This window comes from Sinohyriopsis cumingii, chromosome 6 (assembly GCF_028554795.1).
Source record: "Sinohyriopsis cumingii isolate HCF-2022 chromosome 6, ASM2855479v2, whole genome shotgun sequence".
Lineage (NCBI taxonomy): Eukaryota > Metazoa > Mollusca > Bivalvia > Unionida > Unionidae > Sinohyriopsis > Sinohyriopsis cumingii.
Genome location: NC_142966.1, coordinates 38,227,847 through 38,251,861, shown reverse-complemented (window position 1 = coordinate 38,251,861; position 24,015 = coordinate 38,227,847). Strand labels below are relative to the sequence as shown.

At 35.9% G+C, this 24,015-nt stretch overlaps 1 protein-coding gene across 1 annotated transcript in view; it reads right to left on the bottom strand.

Annotated features, from left to right (window-relative positions):
• The window catches only part of LOC149796736 (ribonucleoside-diphosphate reductase large subunit-like), a 57,684-nt gene that overhangs the window by 10,231 nt on the left and 23,438 nt on the right, over positions 1 to 24,015 (bottom strand). The window contains exons 7-15 of the mRNA XM_089961383.1: positions 21,998 to 22,074; positions 18,457 to 18,542; positions 16,975 to 17,116; positions 13,623 to 13,706; positions 12,994 to 13,235; positions 12,172 to 12,373; positions 5,734 to 5,883; positions 2,885 to 3,106; positions 1,067 to 1,143 (exon numbers count right to left, since the gene is read on the bottom strand). Of these exons, the coding sequence (XP_089817509.1) occupies positions 1,067 to 1,143; positions 2,885 to 3,106; positions 5,734 to 5,883; positions 12,172 to 12,373; positions 12,994 to 13,235; positions 13,623 to 13,706; positions 16,975 to 17,116; positions 18,457 to 18,542; positions 21,998 to 22,074 (1,282 nt within the window). The remainder of the gene's footprint in view (positions 1 to 1,066; positions 1,144 to 2,884; positions 3,107 to 5,733; positions 5,884 to 12,171; positions 12,374 to 12,993; positions 13,236 to 13,622; positions 13,707 to 16,974; positions 17,117 to 18,456; positions 18,543 to 21,997; positions 22,075 to 24,015) is intronic.

The following is a 24,015-nucleotide window of genomic DNA, read 5'->3' as shown; positions in this document are numbered from 1 at the left end:
AAAACCAAAATCAGTGATTCAGGTCAGGTAGAAAATGAACTGGATTTTGGAAAAGTCCAAGACACAGTTATATGCAGCTATTAATGAATAATTAAAAAAACTAACAAACAATACAAATTATATGTATATAACTGATGCAATGTACAGCAATATGGAGTTTGTATGTGGTGAAAATGAAATGCCACCGACACATGAATAATTCATTTAGTGACAAGATGTGGATTTTTAATAAAACTTTGAGAAATTGAACATGAACTCTTTGCACACACTGTTGCAAATAAAAGGGATTCTAGTCAGTCCTAAACAACCTTGACAATAGTTTCTAAGAAAGGCAGGAAGGCCTGTATTGGCCATTACCAGCACTTTATGATGAAGACCATAACACAATTTTCCATGCAGTTTGGTAATAATAATAATAGAAATAGTACTACTAATAATAATGACATTATTTCGGTAGTCCAAAACATTATGATCTTCCCCAAACCAAGTCTGGAATATTCATAAGGTCGATTTGTCTTTCTGTAAATGATGAACTACTTATTGTATCACAAATTGGTAATTCAGTTTTCTAAATTTTATTAATGAATAAATTTTGAGTTTAAATCTCTAAGCACTTCATGGCATCCTAATAATGGGTTAAAGTCAAAATATATGAAATCTAAATCTTTGGTATAATATTTTTCCTTAAGTAAGGTGTTGCGTACCCTCGAGTTGAAGACGGAAGCTATTTCAATTGTCAGATGTAGACAATGACACCAGATGGATTACAGTTATTTCATTTTTTTAAAGTTGAGACCTCCAATTACTAATTTGATGAGGGACTATATCCATGGTCTAAGAACTTAAGCATGGGGAAAGATGTAGCAGTACAGTAATAAATAATGTACGACTGCTGTAAAAATATGTTAAGTAAGTTTGACCATAATTAGCTTGGCTATTTTGGAGAAGGTAACAAATATTACTGGAAGGGCATAGGCCCATGCCACAAGATCACATTGTCTTCAACTGCTGAAAAAAAAGGTCTCAAAACTTAGTTTCATTTCAGCTGCTAGCTACATAAACTTACTTCTTAATTCTTGCTCTAAGGCCTGCCCAATCATGTCTGTCTGTATCTTTAACACCCCACATATCATGTTGAAGAATCTGCAATGATAATAAAACTTCTTTAAATGAGTATGCATCATATGATAGCGTGGTTTGAAATGAAATATACATGCAAGGGATCTATCAACTTATTCAAGAAAGGTATTATTTTACACATATGGTCATCCCCGCCTATAGCAGCCAACCATGGGGAAAGACAAAACCGACCATTTTACACAGGTGACCTCTGTATGCATGTTCACTTTTCAAACTCGTAAACAGAAACCATTACATTTGATAGAATTAAATGCATATATTTTTTTCTTTCAAGAGTTCAGCTGCACACAAGATTTACTGTACATACATGTCTACCTTTAAACTGCTATTTCAGGGACAAAGAACATCAAAATCAAGGACAGACCTTTATTTTCAGGAATAAATCATATAAGTAATTAAATTTATATTGTCACAATACAATTGTCTCTTTTCATTTTCTCTACCAATCATTATATTTCAGTTGTCAGACCCTAGTGCCAAACAGTTCTTCCATGGAATATTATGAAGGTAGAGTGCATTCTCTATCAGGGAAAATATTTCTCTCCTGTACCAGAAACTTCACAGACAGGACAACTAGAACATCAGAATGCACTTCCTGAGAATAAAGATCAGCTGTTCTTATAACTATATTCAATAGTTTACTGCTGCTGTTGTCATTGTTGCCATCTGTTGATAGAGAAAGCTCAGCTTTTACCCTTTCTGCCAAGATGAGTATGTTTTAGCAGCAATTTCTTTCAGAATCGCTGTTCCCTTGCTTCTTGAGCATTAAAACTGCTGTTGTGCAACTTCTGAGGCTTTAAATGCTTTTTTAAAAACCTATCCAATGATGACAACAGCAAATTCATTTCAGTTATTAATTCATGTGCTTACTCGTGCTGACAGGACTGGCCTTGCACCAATGGATTTACTCCTTGGGTGACAGGACTGGCAGAGTCCTAATGCATTTTCTCCTCAGCTGACAGTAATGGCCTTGCACAAATGTATCTACTCCTTGGTTGACAGGATGGACCTCATAACATACTTACTCAGCAATGAATCCCAGTTACGTGCCACTACCAAGAGGAGCCCCCGACGTGACAATGTCCACTGACTTTCAAGCCATTGGACCAGCCTTATGTGTTTTACAACTTAACGTCGAGGGTCTATCAGCACCTAAATGACCATCATCAGCACTATAGCCCACCATCATAATGTTAGCATCAGCAGGAGACTCACATAGCAGGACGATACACCACTGGAGGCTCTGACCTTATTTCAACACCAGACTCCAAATTTGGCCGTGCTACGTATGCTATGTATGATGATGCTGTTAAATGGCTGAGCATGCTTTGACCTTGTACTAATGTACTTACTCCTTGGCTGACATACTAATCATACTAATGTTTGCTGACAGGACTTGTGAGTACTCTTGTGCTGATATGCATATGTCTTTGCAAACAGGGCTGCCCTTGTACCAATGTATTACTCCTTTGGTATGAGGACTGAGGACTGTCTTGGTACTAATATTATGTGCTCCTTTGCTCAGGGCTGTTCTGTTTAAACATACAAGGTTCCAAGGGAAGGCACTTTTCAAAAAATATATGCCAGGGTACCCTTGTTACTCAGAGTGGTCATATGAAAATGATACAAAGTTCAAAATTGCATCTATGGGTGGCTACCCCACTTTAAAAGTGCCTTCCCTGGTTACCAAGTATATTTTACTGGAACAGCCCTATCAAGACTGTCCTTTAAAAAATGCACTTACTCCTTTGCTGACAGGACTGCCTTCATATGTCTCATAAGGTCCAAACTTCTCCGCAAGTTCGCAGCTGGCATCCAGAGCAGCAAAGTATATCGTCTCAAACATATTTTTGTTCAGCTGTGCAGCTTCAGGGCTCTCAAAGGGGTACCTCATCAGGATGAAAGCATCTGCAAGACCCTGAACTCCAATTCCAATTGGTCTGTGTCTCCGGTTGGATCTCTCAGCCTTGAAGGTAAACATTTTACCTTTAAACTTTACATAAAATTATTAAACCAAGAGTCAATTGCAAGTAAGATCATTATAACTTGGTGAAAACCTTCTAGAGTCTACTAAGCCATGTCATTGGCTTGCTATGTTAAATAGGAAAAGGACTTGTATTTCCATGCTTTATTTATAGTGTCAGGGGCATTGTAATACCAATCCTGTCTGTCCACAGCTGCATGGTGGAGTTTCATAAACCTTTCATGGGAAAATAAAGGGTCAAAAGACAACAAAAAAATTATTTTTAAAACTGCCAAACTTCAAATATTAGGTTTCATCTCGGATTTAGTAAATTTGGGAAATATCCACCTCTATTTCAACTGCAGAAAAGGGGAACCAATCTGGCTATAAGTGCAGACTCTCAATAGGACATAAAATCACAACTTAAAATGAAAATAGAGCAAGGGTGTTATAATGTATCCTGTTTTTAAAATATTACAATGAAAATCAATATTCTTTCTTGAAACTTTTTTCTTTTTGAAGCTTTTTAATGTTTCTCAATCTCCAGTCAAAAACTAACCAGGCTACATTTCCATCAGATAGTCAATGATTCATATACTTTTCTAATAGTTTTTAAACAGCAATTAAAGTCTGAAGTTTGCAATCGCGTGAAAGCACAACTGAACTGTAGAATTTACTGACAAAGCATCCAGCAACAACTTGTTCTTTGAAAAGTTTAATTAGGAATTGCGAGTCCACATACAGTTGATCATGTCTGATGCACTAGCATTACTGTCATTATAGTCCATGTCAATCACTCAAATTCATCAACAGAGCAAAATGGCATACAGTTACATTAAGACCTGGGCCACCAGTGCTGCTTAGAGAAGGCATTTACAAATACCTCTTGATTGGAAAGGGATTTTTAAAACCACACTGGATGATGCAAACATAACCAGGTTACAGACTGAATGAAGCCCAGAGACCATAGGTTGCACATAACTGGTCTAACTGCTTTATTAGTACTAAATTTACTTGGATGCCTCCATATCAAGTAAATCCAGGCACAATATAGTGGCCACATTTTTCAAAGAGCTTCATTGAAGAGCAATGGTACCAAAGGAATACTAAAGTTGGTTGGACTTGGGGTGCCATTTCTTTAACAAAAATGAATATGTCTAATCATGATCAGCCTATTGTGACTCAACAGTTATTTCATTAGAAATTAACTGAAGACCTGCAAACCCTAACAGGACTTTCTCAGTAGGGAAAATGTTACACCAATTTTCTTTAAGGTATAACAAAATATGTACTGCGACTGTCGACTTGGAAAACATGTATTTAAACAGTTCAGAAGTGTGCTCTGAGACTGATGCAGTAAAGGCAAACATTACGTAAAACTTGAAAGTCTGCAAAATACATTTAGACCCTAACTACCTCCAGTACATTTTTCACAAACTGCATTTCCAACCCCATGGAGTTCAGAAAGCTTCCTGCTTATTCTCCCAATTTAACATAATCTTTGTTTTTTTTCTGAATTTCATGTGGCAAGTTTTTCATCTCGCAAGCCAGAAACAAGGCAGACTGAAAGAACAACATGATTTCCAACAGTAATTGTTGCATCCCCCCCCCCAAATCAAAGAATTTAAATATTCCTTTACATACTTTTGGGTCAATTGTTCAAGCTTTTCAAGAGGCTTGTTGTCTTGCTTTTATTCACAGGTTGAATAGTAGAAGATGTATAGCCAGCAGCTACTGTTTTGCAGTTTAAAGCATCTGGGGTACTCGTGAAGTTTGATTGGTTCCAGATGATATCTATTGAATCTAAGATTAAATCTGGATTAAACATGGACAAGCCAGTGTCCAGGCTTGATTTAAATGATTTTTTTTGGTGTCATTTTTGCTATTTTTCCAAGTCCAGAATATAAATGTCATTCCAGTAAGACTTGCAGTCAAATCATAAGGGTTGGCATCTCTGATACTTCAACCAAATATGTCAGTCCTTGTTTACCACTGCACTAAATCCAACTGAAAAGGTAGACCAAGAAAGCAATACTGTACAGTTGTTCAAGTTCTAGTTATTGTCATCAATGTTACTTTGTACTTTAAAAATTATGACACATCATCTGGATGGTTTCTGTATCTTATTTTAATGGAGCCTGACAGTTTTAAGTAAAAACATCTGGCTTAAATTTCAAAAACTTAGGATGAGACATTTTATCAGTCAGTCCTGATTTTGATCCGAATATACTGGTATTTGTTGTATTTCATGGAAACCATTCATGTTTACATAAATATATCGTAAGCATGTAACAATGTGTATGGTTTGTGTATATCACTTGTAACAATGTGTAAGGCCTGTGTATGATATCACTTGTAACAATGTGTAAGGCCTGTGTATGATATCACTTGTAACAATATATAAGGCTTGCTTATCATATCACATGGTAACAATATATAAGGCTGGTGTATCATATCATTTTTAACAATGTGTAAGCCCTGTGAATCATTCATTTTTAACAATGTGTAAGGCCTGTGTATGATATGATTTTTAACAATGTGTAAGGTCTGTGAATCATATCACTTGTTACATTTTATGTGGCATGTGTATGATATCGCTTGTAACATTTTATAAGGCTTGTGTGTCTTACCTCTGGGACTGGATAGTAGTTGATATCAATGATTTTGTTCAAGTTCCTAACTATGACCTTGGTCACTGAAACAAGCCTGTCAAAGTCGAAGGTTCGATCTGGCCTCACATACATATTCAAAGCTATTGATGCGAGATTGCATACTGCCACCTGGAATATAAAACAGAAGATATTGGGGATTAAATTAGCTACAAGTTATGATGTGATTGGATGTTTGAGGAAAAGCAGTAATATAATCCTTTAATGGTTTAATGGTAGAGATCACATATATCTGTGTCCACGATTTTATGTGATTATTAATTACATAGAAATTATTTCACATTTATATCATTTAGTATCAATAATTATGGCAGTATTCTGATTAAAAAAAAAAATGAAAAGCTTAACTGACCCATTGATTTGAAGCATTACAGAAGTGGAAATAGTTAAGGGCCATTCCATTAAAACATACACAGGACCCTAGGGTGGTAGTAAAAAAATAAATGTATATGCCATTCTAGTTGAATCCAAAATTAGTTCTGTCTCTGTTGTTTAATAACTTCTATGGGTGGCTGAAATAACTGCTGGGGAGATCTGCCTAAACATTCAAGCCAAATGCGTCCTAAAACCTTGGACCTTAAAAATCTCATTAAATGTATATTTTGTTGTGCCACACTGCAGTGAATATCTCCAGTTCTGTTGCTTTGAATCATTGTATAAAAAGAGCTTCTTGGTCATCTATATCTAGGTTGGGGGAAAGCCTTGAACATAATGTCACAACAGTTGCTTGGCCCCCGGCTCTCATTTAGCTACTGTATTACTCGAGTTACATTAACAAAGGCCAGATGACCAGCCTTTATCACAATGGATGCTACTCAATCATAAAATTAAATTATATATAAAAATTAAATTATATAAGGCACATAACCAGTACATATTCATTAAAGAATGATTACAGTATAGGTTAACATTTTGAATATAGATTGACCATTTTAGTTTTGTTTCCATGCATTACTCATTTCACTTGTATTTATTTTTTTCATCTCCTTTTGATTACAGCTGGTGAATTTGTCATTTGTTTTCCAACAGCACTCCAGTCCAGTTAATTGTTTTAATATAGATGGAATTTTGTCTGAAGGCAATGCCAGAACCTCTTTGTTCTACAACATTAATCTACACCAATTAACTGTTTTAAAATCTGAAGTGGATTAAGAAGGGATAGATGCCATGCATAATAGTAACACTAAATTAATTGGACCCCAGAACAGAGATTAGATTGACCAATCCTTGTGGCACGGATTTGTTCTAGTGACAAGACTGCCTCATTCATCGAAATACAGTCCAATTCAAACATCAAAACTGAAAAGACCTGATGGCTGACCAAGAAAATAATCCCAGAGATGATGAGCAAAATACAAAGAAAAAAAAAGAAACATGACTGAACCATTGTTCCAAATCATGATGGAAATTTAAAAAAAACGTCTCATTCATGCTGGTACTAAACATGGAAATTTACAGTGAAGTAAAAACGTAAAGCTGTGGACTTTGCAAAGCAACATGGAATCAGGTCAGCAGCAAAGCATTTCAAAGTACCTAAATCAGCAATATGTACTGGATGAAGTTTGACTTTTCATAACGTCCAAATTAGGACACTTGCAGAGAAGTGGAAGGCACGTTTTATATGGAGAAAAATGGACACTAAAATTGCCAAGTGGGTTATTGTGACTTGCAAATTTCCACGTCTATTGACAGAATCTCGTCTTATGTTAAAGAATTGGAAATAAACAACCAGATATGGATTTTAAAGCCAGTCATGCTTGGGACTCGTTGTCTATCAAGAAAGGGAAAAGTCATTCATGCAGTAATTTCAGTGGGATGTACATTGAAAATTCAGCTACTAAATGTTGCCACCAAAAAACATATGAAGGCTGAATTATACAAACTCTGGTGTGCCTTTATTCAGAAAGCTGCTAAAGAGCTAGCAATAAATGTGAACTGCATGTCAACAATCAAAGCAGCTGATAAACAGACTGTGATCAACTAGATGAATGATGCTATCAAATCACTTTAGGGGTAACTAGAGATCATCAAATGATAATTCAAAGTTTGTGCCATTAGCAACCATAGGATTGACTGCCCAACTAGAATGCACAGGTTGGGTGATTTAGTTCCCCCGCTCTCCTGTTTGATGTTATCACCACCACCGAATTGTCCAAGAAGATTGGGACTACATTTCTTGCAAAGATGGTCTTTCAGAAATGAAAGGTGTTGATTACAGTCTTCATATCCAGAAGGTTGATATGTAGAGACATTTGCTGTTGAAAGTCCAGAAACAGGTGGGCTCCCTAAAAAATGTATATGCATCAGTACACAATGTAACTTCCAGTAGGGACTTTTCGTAAGGAACTGATGTGCTGGTACCACTGCCACTGGAATGACTTAACTAATTCATAATCATGGCCACTTGAATGAAATGGAAAAAGGGTGCAATTGTGCCAGCAAGGTCATCTATAAGGGGTGCATGAAAAGGTGGCACAGGGAATCAGATCAAATGCTGCACTTAATAATCCAAGAAGCTGCAAAAACTCTTGCAATAATCCACTTTAAGTTGGATAGGACTCAGGAATCCGATGATCAGTAGCACATGGAAAAGTTGTACAAGACTGAGATTGGTAATCTCCATAACCAGATGGACAAGACAAGACTACGGGATGGCTGGCTGTAAGGCTTTTGCCCGGACATTAGAAAACCGAGACAACTCTAAATGGACAAGTACATTTCTGTCCTTGAATAGAGTGTGTGTGATTTGGATTTGTAATGTAGCTTTATCAATTTTTCAGTCATATCGCAACAATGTCTGCAGTGTGGCAGTTTATAGTGATGTGTAGCAAAGGGACATCATGCCGCAGACATGCATCATGATGTCCCACCCAGTCACATTATCCTGATACGAGGCTGACAAGTCCTAACACTAACCTCTTAATGCTGAGCGCCAAGCGAGGCAACTGTTACTACCATTTTTATAAGTCTTTGGTATGACTCAGCCGGGGATCGAACACACGACCTCCCACATATGAGGCAGATGCTCTAACCACTAGGCCAATAGAGTGGTTGTCCTTGAACAGAACTGACGTGTCTCTGGAGGATGTTGTCCAATTATGCCATTGTCACTGTGGATGAAGTTTACTGGAACATGGTGACAATGCAGTTCATAACCTTTGTAAATGCCTAAGGATGGATGCTTAGACCTAATGCAAAAGCTTGGAATTTTTAAATATTCCCTAGCAATGCAAACTAAGGAATTTTCATGATGCTGGGTGGATAGGGACAGGAATGTCTGCATCAGTGAAATCGCGAATGAGGCGGCATAGGAGGACGATCAATGTGAACTAGCCAATAGTCTTTTGCATAAGGAAAAGATTATAATAAAACCCAGGAGATTACATTTTTTAATCAATCTCCACTGCCTACTTGTTGACTTATGACCAAATCTCTTGTGGCATAATTCTGCCCTTGAAGTCTGACGATATGTCCATCATAAGCAGAGGACAAAAAAAAGGGTGGGGACTTGGATAAGAGATCTGAAGCCCCTCTGAAACAACTTACATCACCCACTTGTTTTTCAAAAACTGAGTGATCCAACATTAGTTGAAATGCAAAAGACTGGCACTCACCTGTATGCTGTCTGCAAAGGACTGGCACTCACCTGTATGCTGTCTAAAGGAAATTGAGTTGGTGAGCTGATGGCTAGAGTTAGGGGCCTTAGAGAATGATAATTCCCATTTCTTGTCCCCCTGTATGTCTGCCTCCAAAAACTAAGTGAGCTGTTGCCTCTGGACACTGATTGCGATTGAAACTGATTCTATGACAGAGTTACCCTGGTCCAACTCTACTTTCATGTAAAGCTTACCAGGCTAGTGAGAAGTTTGTGTGTGTGTGTGATTTGGATTTTTAACATAGCTTTAAAAAAATTTTTAAAGTCCTATCACTATGATGTCTGCAGTGTGGCAGTTTATAGTGATGTCTACCTCTGGTGCATCATGCCACAGACATGTAGCATCGTATCCCACCCAGTCACATTATCCTGATACAAGGGTGACCAGTTCTAACACTAACCTCTTAATTCTGAGAGCCAAGCAAGGCAGCTGCTAGTACCATTTTTATAAGTATTTTGGTATAACTTGGATTTGAACCCTTGACTTCCCACATCCGAGACAGATGCTCTAACCACTTAGGCCACTGGAGTGGACACAGGAGGCACTTCCATCATCCCTGTATGTCATGGATAGGCTGTAAACATGGCTAGCTGAATCCGTAGGATGAATTTCAGGCACCATGGCTGGCTGGCCATTATAGTCAATATTTGAGTGGATGGAGCTATGGACAGCTCCAGTACCCGCTGTACTGCAGTCATGGTAAAATGGATGGATACATCAGTAGGCTCAATGCAAGTGTCCACATTCAATGGCCCATATACTTGTATGCAGAATGGGTTGCTGAAATGACCAATCTACAGTTATGGGCATGAGGTACATATGTCCGAATTGGATTGTTGGCAGCTGCAATGGCATTATATGGTATTACAGTGTGGTAAGTTGGATCATTAAGATCTGGCAAAAGCCTTATGTTCTCTAACTTATAGGAACTTAGGCCATGCTTGTAATGTGTGTGTGTGTGTGTGTGTGTGTGTGTGGGCACTCCCCATATTTGATCAAAACCATTTATTGAGATGTGAAACAAACATATGGCCAGAAACTGTCCCAAAGTTTCCTCCAATTATGGTGACGTAATGGTAGCAGATATTTCTGGTGGTTGGGTGGGATATGAGTAGCTTTTGGGATGGATACTCGAATGGCCCAATGCCAAATTTAACTGGAATTTTTCACTCTTTCACGTGACAGTTCACCAAATGTCCTGAAAAGATCATGCTTACAATTCCATACAATGTACATTTTGTGCAGGTGTGGCATGAGTCAGTTGTGTTCTTGTTGGCCTTGAACTTTTACATTTGGGACACTGAGTTTGTTTGGGACACTTAATAACAGTGAATGAAAAACACACGAGTGCAAAAACATTGATCAGTGTAAGACAAGTCCACAAGTGTGACATTTTATATAAAGATTGGTCCAAATAAAAAAATGTATACCACCTGTAGTTGATTTCTTATTCAACATTAAAAACCTAAATTCCAGGATGGATGGATGAAAACCATGGAGATTCAGTGAGCTCTACAGTTGGCTGTACTGTAGTGAAAACATAACTATCAACACCTGACAGATGCAATGTTAAGTAATGGGCAAAATTTTTGTCATTCTGGGAGGGTCTGATTCAAGATGTAGCAAGTTTATTTTCCCAACACTGTGATCAGGGAACATATTTGAAGGAGACACATTTTTACAAATACATTTCCCAAATTATGGTGTCAATCTGAAAATACAGACAAGATGTAGTTTTTTGGTGAGGTAAAACTAAATGTCATACATGCCAACCCCACCCCATATGGTACAAGTGTAATTATTGCTATTACAAGTGGCAAAAAAAAGTGTATTTTGGGCATAATAATTGTAATCTATATATTAGATGCCAGAATTACACCATGTATGATAAAGATACATATATTTTTGCTACTTACCTGGTTCTGCAGTTGGTCAAAAGTCTTGTCACAAAGGGCAAAATCCATATGAATTAGAACCAGAATATGAACCAACTATACTGAAAAATTATTTTCAGCACTCACTTTTTGATTAGTCTACACATGTAACTTTAACTGACTGATTGTGAACTGGAATTTTATAATGAGCGTGATCATGTGCGCAGTTTGCTGTATTACATAACTCTCATATTCTTGTAAAGTTCGTAAAGCGGTGTTTATTAGTCCTTTTTCTGATCTGACATTTTTGAAAAGACCATCTGCTCTAATGCTTTCTTTCTTACAACATCCACAACTTGCACTGTAAAGCATTTTGCTTAACATGTGGTGTCATTTTCTTTAAAAGCATAGATTTGCCCACCAAATAACATTATGAACGAGTGAGGACTAATCAAATTTGAAGAAACCCTCATTTTGTTGAAAATGGGTCATACAGTTGCTTTATATAGCAAATAAAAGTTATCTTAATGCTGTTCTTATGCAATAGTCATCTTTTTAAGAAAATTCTCAAATTTATACGAGTGAAATTAAAGGGGTGATAATGAAAATGAAAAAAAAAAACAAACTTGTATTGCTTTCTTATTCTTTTTAAAATTGTTTAAATTTTATTGTAACAAAAACTGTAATCTATATTACAAGCGTGAACCGTAACTTGGTGAAAAAAGCATAATGATTGGCACGCATACTATGTAATACTAAGATGGTGCTATTGCACTTGACCGGAGACTTCAAGTCCCAGAAAAGAAAGCAATGCCACATTTGTAGGTATTGTACTACTGCTACTGGAGGCGATATTTTTATGTACCCACCTCATCTGGACTGCTGTATTCGATGATTTCTGTACAGAGATTGCTACACTTGATTGTACCCAGATTTTGTTGGTTGCTCTTACGATTGCAGTGATCCTTGTACAACATGTATGGAGTCCCAGTCTCGGTTTGAGATTCAATGATGGCATACCACAGCTGCTGGGCCTTGATTGTTTTCCTGCCACGCCCTTCTCTCTCATACCTGAGATAAGTAACATATTTAGAGATGGCAAAGAGTTTGAAGAATTTCAGGTGCCAAATTTAGGACTGAAAATAAAATGCACGAGAATCTAAACTTTCCATCTCATGGCTCATTTAAAATGATATGAACTTCATGAGCAATTTTACTTATGAATTCTTTTATTTGCCCAAGTATGCAGAATAACAGATTTTTAAAGAACTGGTACTTACATGAAAATGTAAATGTTCTATCTTTTTTGTTATTGAAACTTCAAATGTGTTTGTGGAACAGATGCCCCACCATAACCTGAATTGTTATAGACACAAAGCCTAACCAATGTGTGATGGACAGATCAAGATAACACTAAATGCTACCACTGCTGAGGAGGGGCATTAAATTCTAAGTGTGAACTTTCTCTGCTTGATGTATTTCTTAAATAATTTTCAGGTACATTTTTTTTTAATGACACTTTCAAGACAATGGTTATAACATGCAGAGGAAATACTATTAACTCCATTATTCATTCATTCTAACTATTCATATTCAGCATAGGAAGCCTATTAGATGTTAAGGTTTTGACTTGCATTGAGGATCTGTTAATACCAGACCGTATGATGAATGTAGAATAAATTCTGCCTTACTTTTCATACAGTTTTTCAAACTCGTCTCCCCAAACATCTGCAAGTCCAGGACATTCAGCTGGGCACACCAGCGTCCAGTCAGCATTGCTTTCCACACGTTTCATGAATAAATCAGGAATCCACAAAGCATAGAACAGGTCTCTAGCTCTCTGCTCTTCCTTACCAGTGTTCTTCTTGCAATCCAGGAAGTCAAAGATATCTGCATGCCATGGCTCCAGGTAAATTGCAAATGCTCCTGGTCTCTGTAAATTATTTAAAAGTAATTTTGTCACCATTTATTCATTTATTTTTAAGGGCACAAGATTTCCTGGTTTAAAAAACTCCACAGCTTTAGGGATATTTAATGTGATAGTATATTCCAAACTCAAGGTGAATTGGTGAAGTGGCTGTATAAATATATGCCCCCCCCCCCCCCATCACAAATCCCGGTCTCATGGTCCCACCTAGGGGTAGGAGTTACACTTAGAATGTGGTATTTTATTCCATAAATGAAGTGAACCAGGCAAGAGGTTATGGAGACAGAAATGCTGGGGAAAAAGTTTAACCACAGTCTACAAGTTCATCCTCAACAACAACTAAAAAGGTGTGGAATAAAAAATATGGACATCTGATTGTTTCCGTCTTCATACCTTGTTTCCTCCTTGGTCCACATATCTGGCTGTATTGTTGTAGACCCTAAGCATGGGCAACAAACCATTGGAAATTCCATTTGTCTGAAGAAGAAAATAAGGACTGAGAGTGTGAAGCTAATTATAAATGCCTCTTATTGCACTTTACTTTCTAAATAATTACAAAACATATACAGTATGTTAGAGTGAATGTATTGAGCAAAGTTACACAGAGTTCTACAAGCAACTCCAGGAACAAGCTTGTGGTTTACAGATTGATGAATGCTGACATCTTACAGCCATGCCCAAAAACTTAGAAAGCATGCTGAAGAATGAATGGTCTCAGCTTCATAATGATTCATCCAAAGTAAGAATAAAATCCATTACGGGGAAATGTAAGCAAGATGTAAAATTAGGAGTGGTGACCAGTACAGGTGATAAAAGATAGCTTGACCGATTTCTTCATTTTCATAAAAACAATCTTAGCTATTGCGGCAGTGAATGATAGGTTGACACGTCTGTATCAGATTAAAAGTTATAAAAAATGCAATAAATGCACCTTGTTAAATTCTTTGTGCATGCAAGTTAAGTTTTGTGCATAAACGATTTTCTCCTTTTAGTGACTGTAAACTTTTGAATTCTTATGAAGTGCAATCATTCCCAAGTACAAAGTATGGTACAGGCATTTTAGGTAGAAGTAATGTTATTGTGTGGAATATATTGTTATTATTTCAGTCACAATGATCTTGACATATGACTCCGAAATCGATAGAGTTCCTCCTTACCTCAAGTGCATGCCATCCAGAAAGTTTGGCAAATGTAGATGCTGTGAAGTTTGAGAAGAGTGACTGAGGAGAAACTATATCTTCTTAGCTTGACCATTTGATTCCTTACCCCAAGAACAAGCAATCCACAAAGTTTGGTAACTGTAGATGGCAAACAACTCAAGGTATTGTGAAGAAACAATCTGGCAACAGATGGGTGGACAATGTTGTAAGCAAGGCATGTGTACAAAGACACCCCACCCCCAAAAATGCAGGAGCTCCATGATTAGTTGATATATGTTCAGATGATAAATGTATTATTTCCAGAGTTTCATGGTTGTCCACTTAAATCTGTGAGACTACTTGTGTTCAAAATAATCTCATACAACACATTCAGCAGCAAGTCACAAAGGGCAAAAAAACTTAACAAATTTTCACAAACTGGTTTGATATGAGTATCTTCTGGCAGTGACCACATTCTTTTACCAAGGTTTTATGGAATCCATAAAAACTGAAAACTGCAGGACTAGTTGCACTAACAAGACTGTGTCATGCATTGCATCAAACCATAAAAAACAAGGGTAATTCCCCAAATTGTACGATCAATCTGATTTGTTGCTATTTACCAATGTTCAATGCAATCTTGGAAAAACATACAAACAAAACAAAAACCCAACCAAACAAATGCAAAAACCGCTGGATAGTGGCAGCATGTGTGACTGTCATACAATGCTACTAGACAAATAAGGCAAAAATTGTGTATCTTCAGGTAATGACCATAATATTTACAAAGTGTTATGTATATTCCATCAAAAACTGGAACTTCTTGTGCAGACCGAGACTGTATGCTTCATAATTCATACATATAAATCTAAGATATATATACAACTGAGAAGAAAAAAACAACAACATAAACTGCAGCTGAAACTGAGAAAGTGACTGCAATGACTTTCATACAAACTGGGAAATTACAAACAAAAATTCTGTCATCAATACCAATTGCTTTCATACAACCAGGGAAGTTATAAAAAAAATTATCAATACCAATACTGAACTGGTGGATGGATATGTGTTGGGGTTTGGAGTGGGGAGAAAAAACAGCTACCAACCCCAGTGTAAAAAAATGCTGACTGCTTATGACAAAAATACCGATATTCAGAACAAATACCGATGTTTAGAACTTTAATGCATATGTAACTACTTACAACATATACAATCATTAGTAAAGTAGGACAGTAACTAGCTTAATTATTTAATGTCAAAGAAAGACGCATGTGTTGCACTCTTGTACCTTCTGAGAAAATTAGACTGGCTGTTTATAGGAGCCTTTCCACAGCTTTTATTTCCAGTTATTATTGATTCCAATGTACCATCTTTCATGGATAATTTTAATTCTGTGCATGTTTTTAAAACTGAATAAAAAATCCTCTCACAATCAACATCAGAGTGTGGTAAAGAAAGAAGTCCTAATATAAAATAACCCAGACGACTTTTTATTCTAGCACACATGTAATCCTTTGCGATTTCAGTGTCTGGAAAAAATGCGCAAAATAAATCACCAACATCACTATCAACTGTAAGTCAAAGGTTCCTTTCTAAAAGAAATTTTGTAAAACAAGCTGTTCATCAAATTACATCAAGGTTCTCTCTAGTATCACAATTACACAATTTGCAAAACACAAGGTTTTCTCCTTTACTAGATGGTTTCACAAATTTAAACCTAACAGCATCATTTTCCTTCCAATTAGGATTTCTTTTCTTTGCTGGAAATCTTTTGGAATCTTCTGCTTTCCTGTTCGACCTAATGAAGATGAGATACAGTGATACCGACAGGCTGTGCACATTTCAATATGGTGGTTAAAGACTGGCATGGTAGCCTCAATTTCGAATAAACCAATTATATTTTAGAACTCTATATCCCTATATACATGAAATACATTAACTCTAAGATTGGAACCAGGTGACCATTCTAAAAAGAAAATTGCAAAGAAATTTTTTATTTTACAAAAATGGATTTTTTTTACACAAAAAGTGTCAACCGTATTCAGGATCAAATTGTGTAAAAAATGGGACTCAGTAGCTATGAAACGTTGATACAATGGATGGACAGACAAGAAAAATACCACATGCCCCACAACATTTGTGCTGATGATTGCAACTCTGGAGCTGCTGTAAACCATAGTTAAAAAATGTTCTGGTTCTGAGAACATGTCGACAAGTTATAAGCTTTTTTTTAAAAGAAACAGTTGCTGAGTATAAAGAGATGGAGAAACACAAACAACTTGTTAACATGACTGCTGTTAAAATGACATGCAAAATCCTAAGAAAATATTGCATTACAGCAGTCTATATATATATATATATATATATATATATATATATATATATATACACACACACACACACATACATACATAAAATATCACTTTCAGAAACTATCAATGTAATGAAATCTTGATTTTGAGAATTAATTTAAAACTGAAATCTTGAAAACGCTGGTAGCCAATGTCTATTTAAAACTACTTTCTGTAAAATGACTATCAAATCAACCTATTTTTTTTAAATGTGTTTTTTTTTTGGGGGGGGGGCAAAGTGCTAGTATATCTCACCCCTGCAATGTAGCTGCCTGTTGCTCTGATACAGTGGACATTGAGACCAATTCCTCCAGCTGATTTGGAGACAAGAGCACATTGCTTCAGGGTATCATATATGCCCTCAATACTGTCGGAATGCATTGTCAACAGGAAACAGCTGAAATTGAAGACAAGAATATTCTCAAGAGACAAAACAAAACAAAAAAGACATTCATAGTACAAATATGATCTACCACAGTGCCTGAAAACTGATATTAACATGCAAAACTTGACCAAAGCATTGCTCTAAAAATATTGAAACTTTTCTTTATTTTCTTCACCACATGTAAAATATAAATGGTTAGTACAATAGGTTACAGTTCAAATGGTCAGCACTTTCCAAAGAAGTCCTCCGTTTATATATTTATTCATGAAATATTTGATAAAATTAATCATTTCATCAGTATCGGACCTGGAAATATCAAATAAGTATTACTTTGTTTCCAATTTCTGGGCTAAACAAATTTTCCACAATATTTTTCAAAAACAGTGGCAAGTTTTGCTAGAATTCTAAGGATAGTAAAGTAATTCCAACAATGATGATCATATAAACCTTTTTGTAACTGTCCACATGTGTCTTTGAAGTGAAAACAGATAAAAGGCGATGCTTGATTATAAATGCATTGTATTGGAAGTAAGGGGATAAGGGTGGAAGTATGCATGTCATGAAGTCAATGCAAAGTGAACTTTGCTTTTTTGGGTCTGTTTAGATGAAATGACAGACTGAAGGGAGACTATTTTCCCTAGCATGGACCCTGCCAAAGTTCACACTTGGGCAAAAACACTGCAAGCAACATCATCAATGCTTTAGCAGACTAATTATTCTTCAAGTGAACCATTTTAAGAAGCTACAATTTTTGTTATTCTTTTTGAAAACTGGAAGATCTCTTATCAGAGGGATAGTGTATTTTCAATCAGGTTCCTAATTCTTCCCTGCAAAATTGATGTAACTTGTTCTCTGTAATAGTACATTGAAATGTATGAAACGAGTTTAATCAATTATTAGATGGTGCAACACATTTTAAAAAATTTATGACGCAAACAGAAATTTCAGATTCTATTTATCCTATGACAAAATTAGCTGTTTACTTCAATACACAACTTTGAGTGATTTACGTATAAATGTCCTGGATAATATGCTTGCATCTTAGGGCATTGTGATATGATAATTTATATATATCAATGAATAGTTTTATATATATATATATAAAATAAGATTTTGGGAGATACCCCCTGCACTGAAGAAAATAAATGAGGAATTTTTGAAATATAAAACAGATTTCATAAACAAATTAAATGAAGGACTTACAAAGATAAAGAGTGATTTTCATGCAGCTGTTTGAAGTTTCAACACAATTTTTTTACAATAATGTATTCTTAAATAAACCCTGAAAGACACATTCTTGAAATAATTTTTCAAAGCTCAATTTACTTTGTATCCTATATGTAATCACATACCTCGACAGTTGTGGACGGCAAGTTCCAGAATTAAACAACGTGGGAGAGGCATGTGTGAACCATTTCTCTGACAGTAGGTTATATGTCTGAAAATGAAAGAAATATATATGCAGGCTATACACAATGACCCAATCTTGTATACAGTACCCTATCCAATGTGGCTGGGATCAAAAACAAAAAAAAAAAAAAGAGGCCCAAATGGATTTGAGATTGCGAACCTGGCAGATATCTACCTACATGTGGATTAGTAAGACACCATTGAAAGGTTGTGTATTTTAAGTAACGGCAGCCATGATTATCTGTAAAAATCTAAAGGTCATACATGACAGGATACTTTTTTTTGGTCAAATTAGGCTTGATTCTGTTGAGTGGTTTTTAAGCATTCACTCAATGGGGTTTGTTTTAAGTAACGGCAGCCATATTATATGAAGGAGTGATATCTCATGTACAAATCTGAAATGCCTTCATATCAGGATGCCCTCTGTCAAATTTGACAAATTCTGCTTTTAGAAGAATTGTTTAAAGGTTTTTCTAATGTCAGAAATAGTAGCTATTTTTGGGTTGCAAATCAGCTTCATTAATGAAAAACATGAGAGGACTCCATGTCAGAATGCCTTCTTTACTGGACTCCATGTCAGAATGCCTTCTTTACTAGTGGTCAATTAGGTTGAGTAGCTTTTGAGATGAAGCTGTTTAAATATTTTCCTATTTTTAGTAATGGCTGCTGTACTTTATGGCATATTAGTTTTATTTTGTATACACTTGAAAGGCCTTTATACCGAATATCTAAGTTTGGCTGAAATTGCTCCACAAGTTTTGAGAAGTTGAAAATATTATATGTTAAGAGACGGACACAATACATGACGAATGCAGGGCCATAAGCTAAAGTGACCTTATGACCAGGTACACTAAAAGGAATCTGTGCCTTATTCCATGTAAACAAATATTGCTTTCTATTCCTTGTCAAAGATTTATCTAGAAAATGCAGCATTTATCCACATACCATCTGCATCCAGTAGGTTAAAGGTAAGTAATCTGAACCATCTGGGTATGAAATGTGCAAAGGAATAAACATCTGGGTATCCAAATGACATGCATATGTTCACAGGAACAAACAGTTCATTTAAACTTAATTTTATGCTAGTTATTAGTGCCAAGTTCGCTGGAGGAAAAGGTATATCATGGTATGGACAGATGCAATATGGTTCCTCAGACTATGCAACTAAGATACCTGCCAACCAATAAAAAATTTTCCTCCGGTCTAAACCCTCTAAGACTGGCATGGTAGCCTCGTTTTTGAGTGAACCAATCATATTTCTAACTCTGTATTCCTATATACACGAGAAACATTTCTATCAAAATGGAACTGGGTGCCCATTCTAAACAGAAAATTGCAGGAAATTTTTAATTTAATATTATTTTATTTTTTTTAAAAAAGTATGCCCATATTCTGGTCCCAAAAACGGGAAAAACAGGACACATGATTGATATATGCTGGTAGGATCTGCATGCCTTTCAACCTATTTTTGTTTTAATTGCTGCCCCATTCATATGATTTTATACAAATTATGTAATTATGTGATAATACAAAGCTGGTCTACTTTTAACTGACTATACGAGAATTCTGCAAATTGGAGATCAAAACAGTCTGCATTAATAATTAGTTTCTCACTGAAAAGCTTGCAGACATTTCTGTGGAGACTGACACTTCTCATGTTTGAATAGAAGAGTGCATATCACATTTATGACATCAGTGAAACTATTCAGAGAACTAAAACACAAATTTCATTACACAAAACTTATTTAATTGGTATTTACTGCTTAAAGTGCTGCCATTAATAGGCATTATATTTTCATGGTTAGAAATTTCACTCAGTATTGTTATTGACAGTGTGCTGAGCATATTTAATAAAAAGAAAACTTAACAATATATATATATATATATATATATATATATATATATATATATATATATATATATACACACACACACATATACATACACACACACACACACATATATATAAATATGTGATTATTAAAAGTTGCAAATTCCACAGTGTTATTTTAAATTTTCTGATAATCTAACTGAGAACTCACATATAATACCGAAAGGGCCTGGTCATCAAATTTTAGATGAGTTCTGGGCATCAGGCATTCCAGTTTGTTGAACACTGGAATTTGCAGGCAGAGGTAAGATTTCGCTAGGTTTTGTGGAATACTTTTTTGAAAAGCCGTAACAAAAAGATGCTTCTTATTAACCCTTTACTTCATCATGTATGGTTCTGTAGGTAGTTGATAGACATGTACCGAAGTTACACATTGCAGTGCACTATAAACAGAACACCTGTTACCTAGTAAGCTCCAGGGCCTGCCTCTTAACTGCTTCAGAACTGTAGTGTATGTTGCATGCAACATAAATTTTAACCATTTTACATTTTTTTGTACATTTCTTATGTATAGAAAGATTGAGTAAAATCTTATCCTTATAGTTTTATAATTACTCTTCTCGGAATAATTTTTATGTGCTTTAAGATCTTTAGAGAACTTGTTCACCATTAAACCAGTGCAGCCATGTGACCAGCCATAGCTGTCGTTTTTCATACTTGAAATTTCCCAGTTCCTTGTCTATATCTACATCATTAAATTATCTGAATTTGATAAATTATAAAAACTCAGTGTTGGCTACATCAACATCAGAGCCTTTACCTAAGTTACTGAACCTTTCATGGTCATGATTCTATTCGTCCAAACTCCAGAAAGTACTGAAGAGTGGAGAATTCGACCCAGTTACTTTAAACAGAGCTTAAACTGCAATCACGAAAACATGCATAAGGGTCATTTACATCAGTGAATGTAGTATCTAATAGGGGTTTTCCCCCAAAGGTGGCACTACAAAATCCAGCTCAAAATGGCTTATGTTTACAGCAGGCATCCAAATGAGCTTCCATGAGAATGATGTGCAGGTGTCTGAACTTGCTTCAATGTGAATTGGGGAGATGCATCCAAAGGTGCTTACATGAGGTAAGGGCTAAGATTTCAGTTACAAAAAGTTATTGAAAAGTTTCCTATTTTTAATAAAAGCAGTCATATTGGGAGATTGACAACATTGGTACAAACTTTAAAGGTCTATATTCAAGCACGTGTCCTGTTTAAATTCTGTTGCGTATTTATATTGGTAGTCATTACATTTTTTAAAAAAATAATCTTTCTTTTATTTTCTGGCTGACAGGTTGGGAGAGTAAGCCAGCTCTGTCTGTATCAAGTTTGAAGGCCTTTATGTCAAAATGCTGTCAAATGTTGAATTCCAACAGTAGATTTTGAGTTCATTTCAATTTTTTAATAAATATTTAGCAACAGAGTCCATACTGGATGGCAAAATGGCATCATTTATCCAACACTGAAAAGCCTCATGAAGGAATGCTCTGTTAAACTGGCCAAGTGGTATTTGAATAAATGATGCAAAGCTTTATCATAAGCTCATCTAGTTTTACAGTCAGGTGAATTAAAAAAATCTCCATGAAAGTAATGTAACAATCACCTCTATGGCAGCCTCAATATCATCTTTGTGTATCCCCACAGATACTCGCATCAACATGTGCTGTGGTCGCTCCAATGCTGAAATTGCACAAAAGGGGTTGAAATAAATGTGATGAAGAAATGCAAACCACAAATATGTTTAAGTTCTATCAACAATCGTTATTTCTTGAAAATATCATTTTACCTTAATCTTGTTGTTTGTTTCTTTTGCAGAAGGCCTTCAACCTCAAAAGGTCAAGTAAGTAAGTAATCGAATGAACTGACTTGGCTTCATAATGCTTGAAGCCAAGCATCATTTGAATCTATCAGTGTTTATGAAATATATGCAATCTAGTCAATCATGAAAGCTATGCAACATGTTGTTTACAAATGAGCCTTAAAATCTACAATCATATACCAAAACTGAATGCATTATACATAACAGAAAGTTTGTTGGTAAAGGGTCATTTTAAGTCCTGACAAAAAGTCCCCAAAAATTATATACCTTTAGTATCAAAAGGACTAAATTTGTTAAAAATCCACATGCAGGTTTCATGGAAAATAAAACAATCCTCTTTCCTATCATCACCTTACTAAACACAATACGAATATCACTATACCACTTCGGACCTTGCTAGAAAACCACTGGCACCCAATGCAAGCAATATACTTGATCGATTTTAAACCAGCTGCCTTCACTTTACAAACAGTACTGCCATGATATGAATCCATTTTTAGTATCAAGTCTGCATCCAGTGCCTGTGTAAAAGCAAAGTCGGCTTCGTTTGTGACATGTTCTGGACTGATAAGTAGGTAACACAGGCAAAAGTAATTGATAACTGGCATCTGCTTGATGTTTAGCAATGCTGAGCTTCAGAGCTTGTTAAGGGTAGAGAAGGCAAACAGATTGCATGCAGGGAAGAATATGCATTAAAGTTAATTTTTTTACGTCAGTACAAGTGGTTTTCCACTTGCATAATGGGTGCTGTAACATCTACTTTCAATGTAATCAGACACTAGACCTTACATTTAATACAGTGATTACTAAGGACATCCAGAGCTTTGGGATTCTGCATTGAAAATTGCCCAAACAGTAGATTCCTACATAAATAGTAATACATGATAGCCAAATTCACAGAGTTACTACCGATGATAATGTTTAATACTGTCTTCCCAGCAAACTATCAAATATTAAGTGAAGCTACATCACATTTTCTTTAACTTTACAATTCAAAAGATCAGCTTCATTATTTTTCTCTAACACTAAATGAAGGACACACAATGCAGACAATGTATTGGCACAGTGTGGTGCTAGATTCATCTTCTTATCTTCTATATAAAAAAAAGATTCAGATATGGAATGGACTAACATAATCAGTCGCCCCGACCACTCTAATAATCAGAGTGCTTGGATTGACTATCCAAATGTTTACACAAGCATCCACATGATCTATAAGGCAACTGTACCTCAAGGAGTTCAAACAGTTGGAAAATTCCAGTAAGAACTCTATACATTTAAGGCACAATTAGTTCAATCACATTTTTTTCTGTCAGTGGCAGCTGTAAAATATTGGTTTTCCACTGAATTTCTTGGTCCACTTTGGTTCAAATTTTCAATGGTGGCACAGTCTTAGCTGCTAGGAGGTCACAACCTTCTTCCCCAGTTTCAGATCCTGATGCCTGATTTGGCAGAGAACAACTGCCATCAGGAATTGGAACTACTGAACCTTCTATTCTTTCCTTTATCATCTAAATAAAAAATACAGTACAAAACTGACTTCCAATTCTTTGACATCTTTCTGCATGCAGACATCAGTCTCAACTATTAGTGTACAACATAATTAGGCTTTCCCTGCCATACCTAATTAGAATGCTGGACCATCGTAACCCCTCAGATGGCCACCAATGAACCCTGCACATTTCTGATGAGGCGGTTATCCTTGACAATGTGTACAGAATGTAAGTTTCTGAATATGTATGCAGAAGTCCACTGAATTGTGTCTGATTAAGAGAAAAGTGCCAAATCTGAAAAAAGTGATT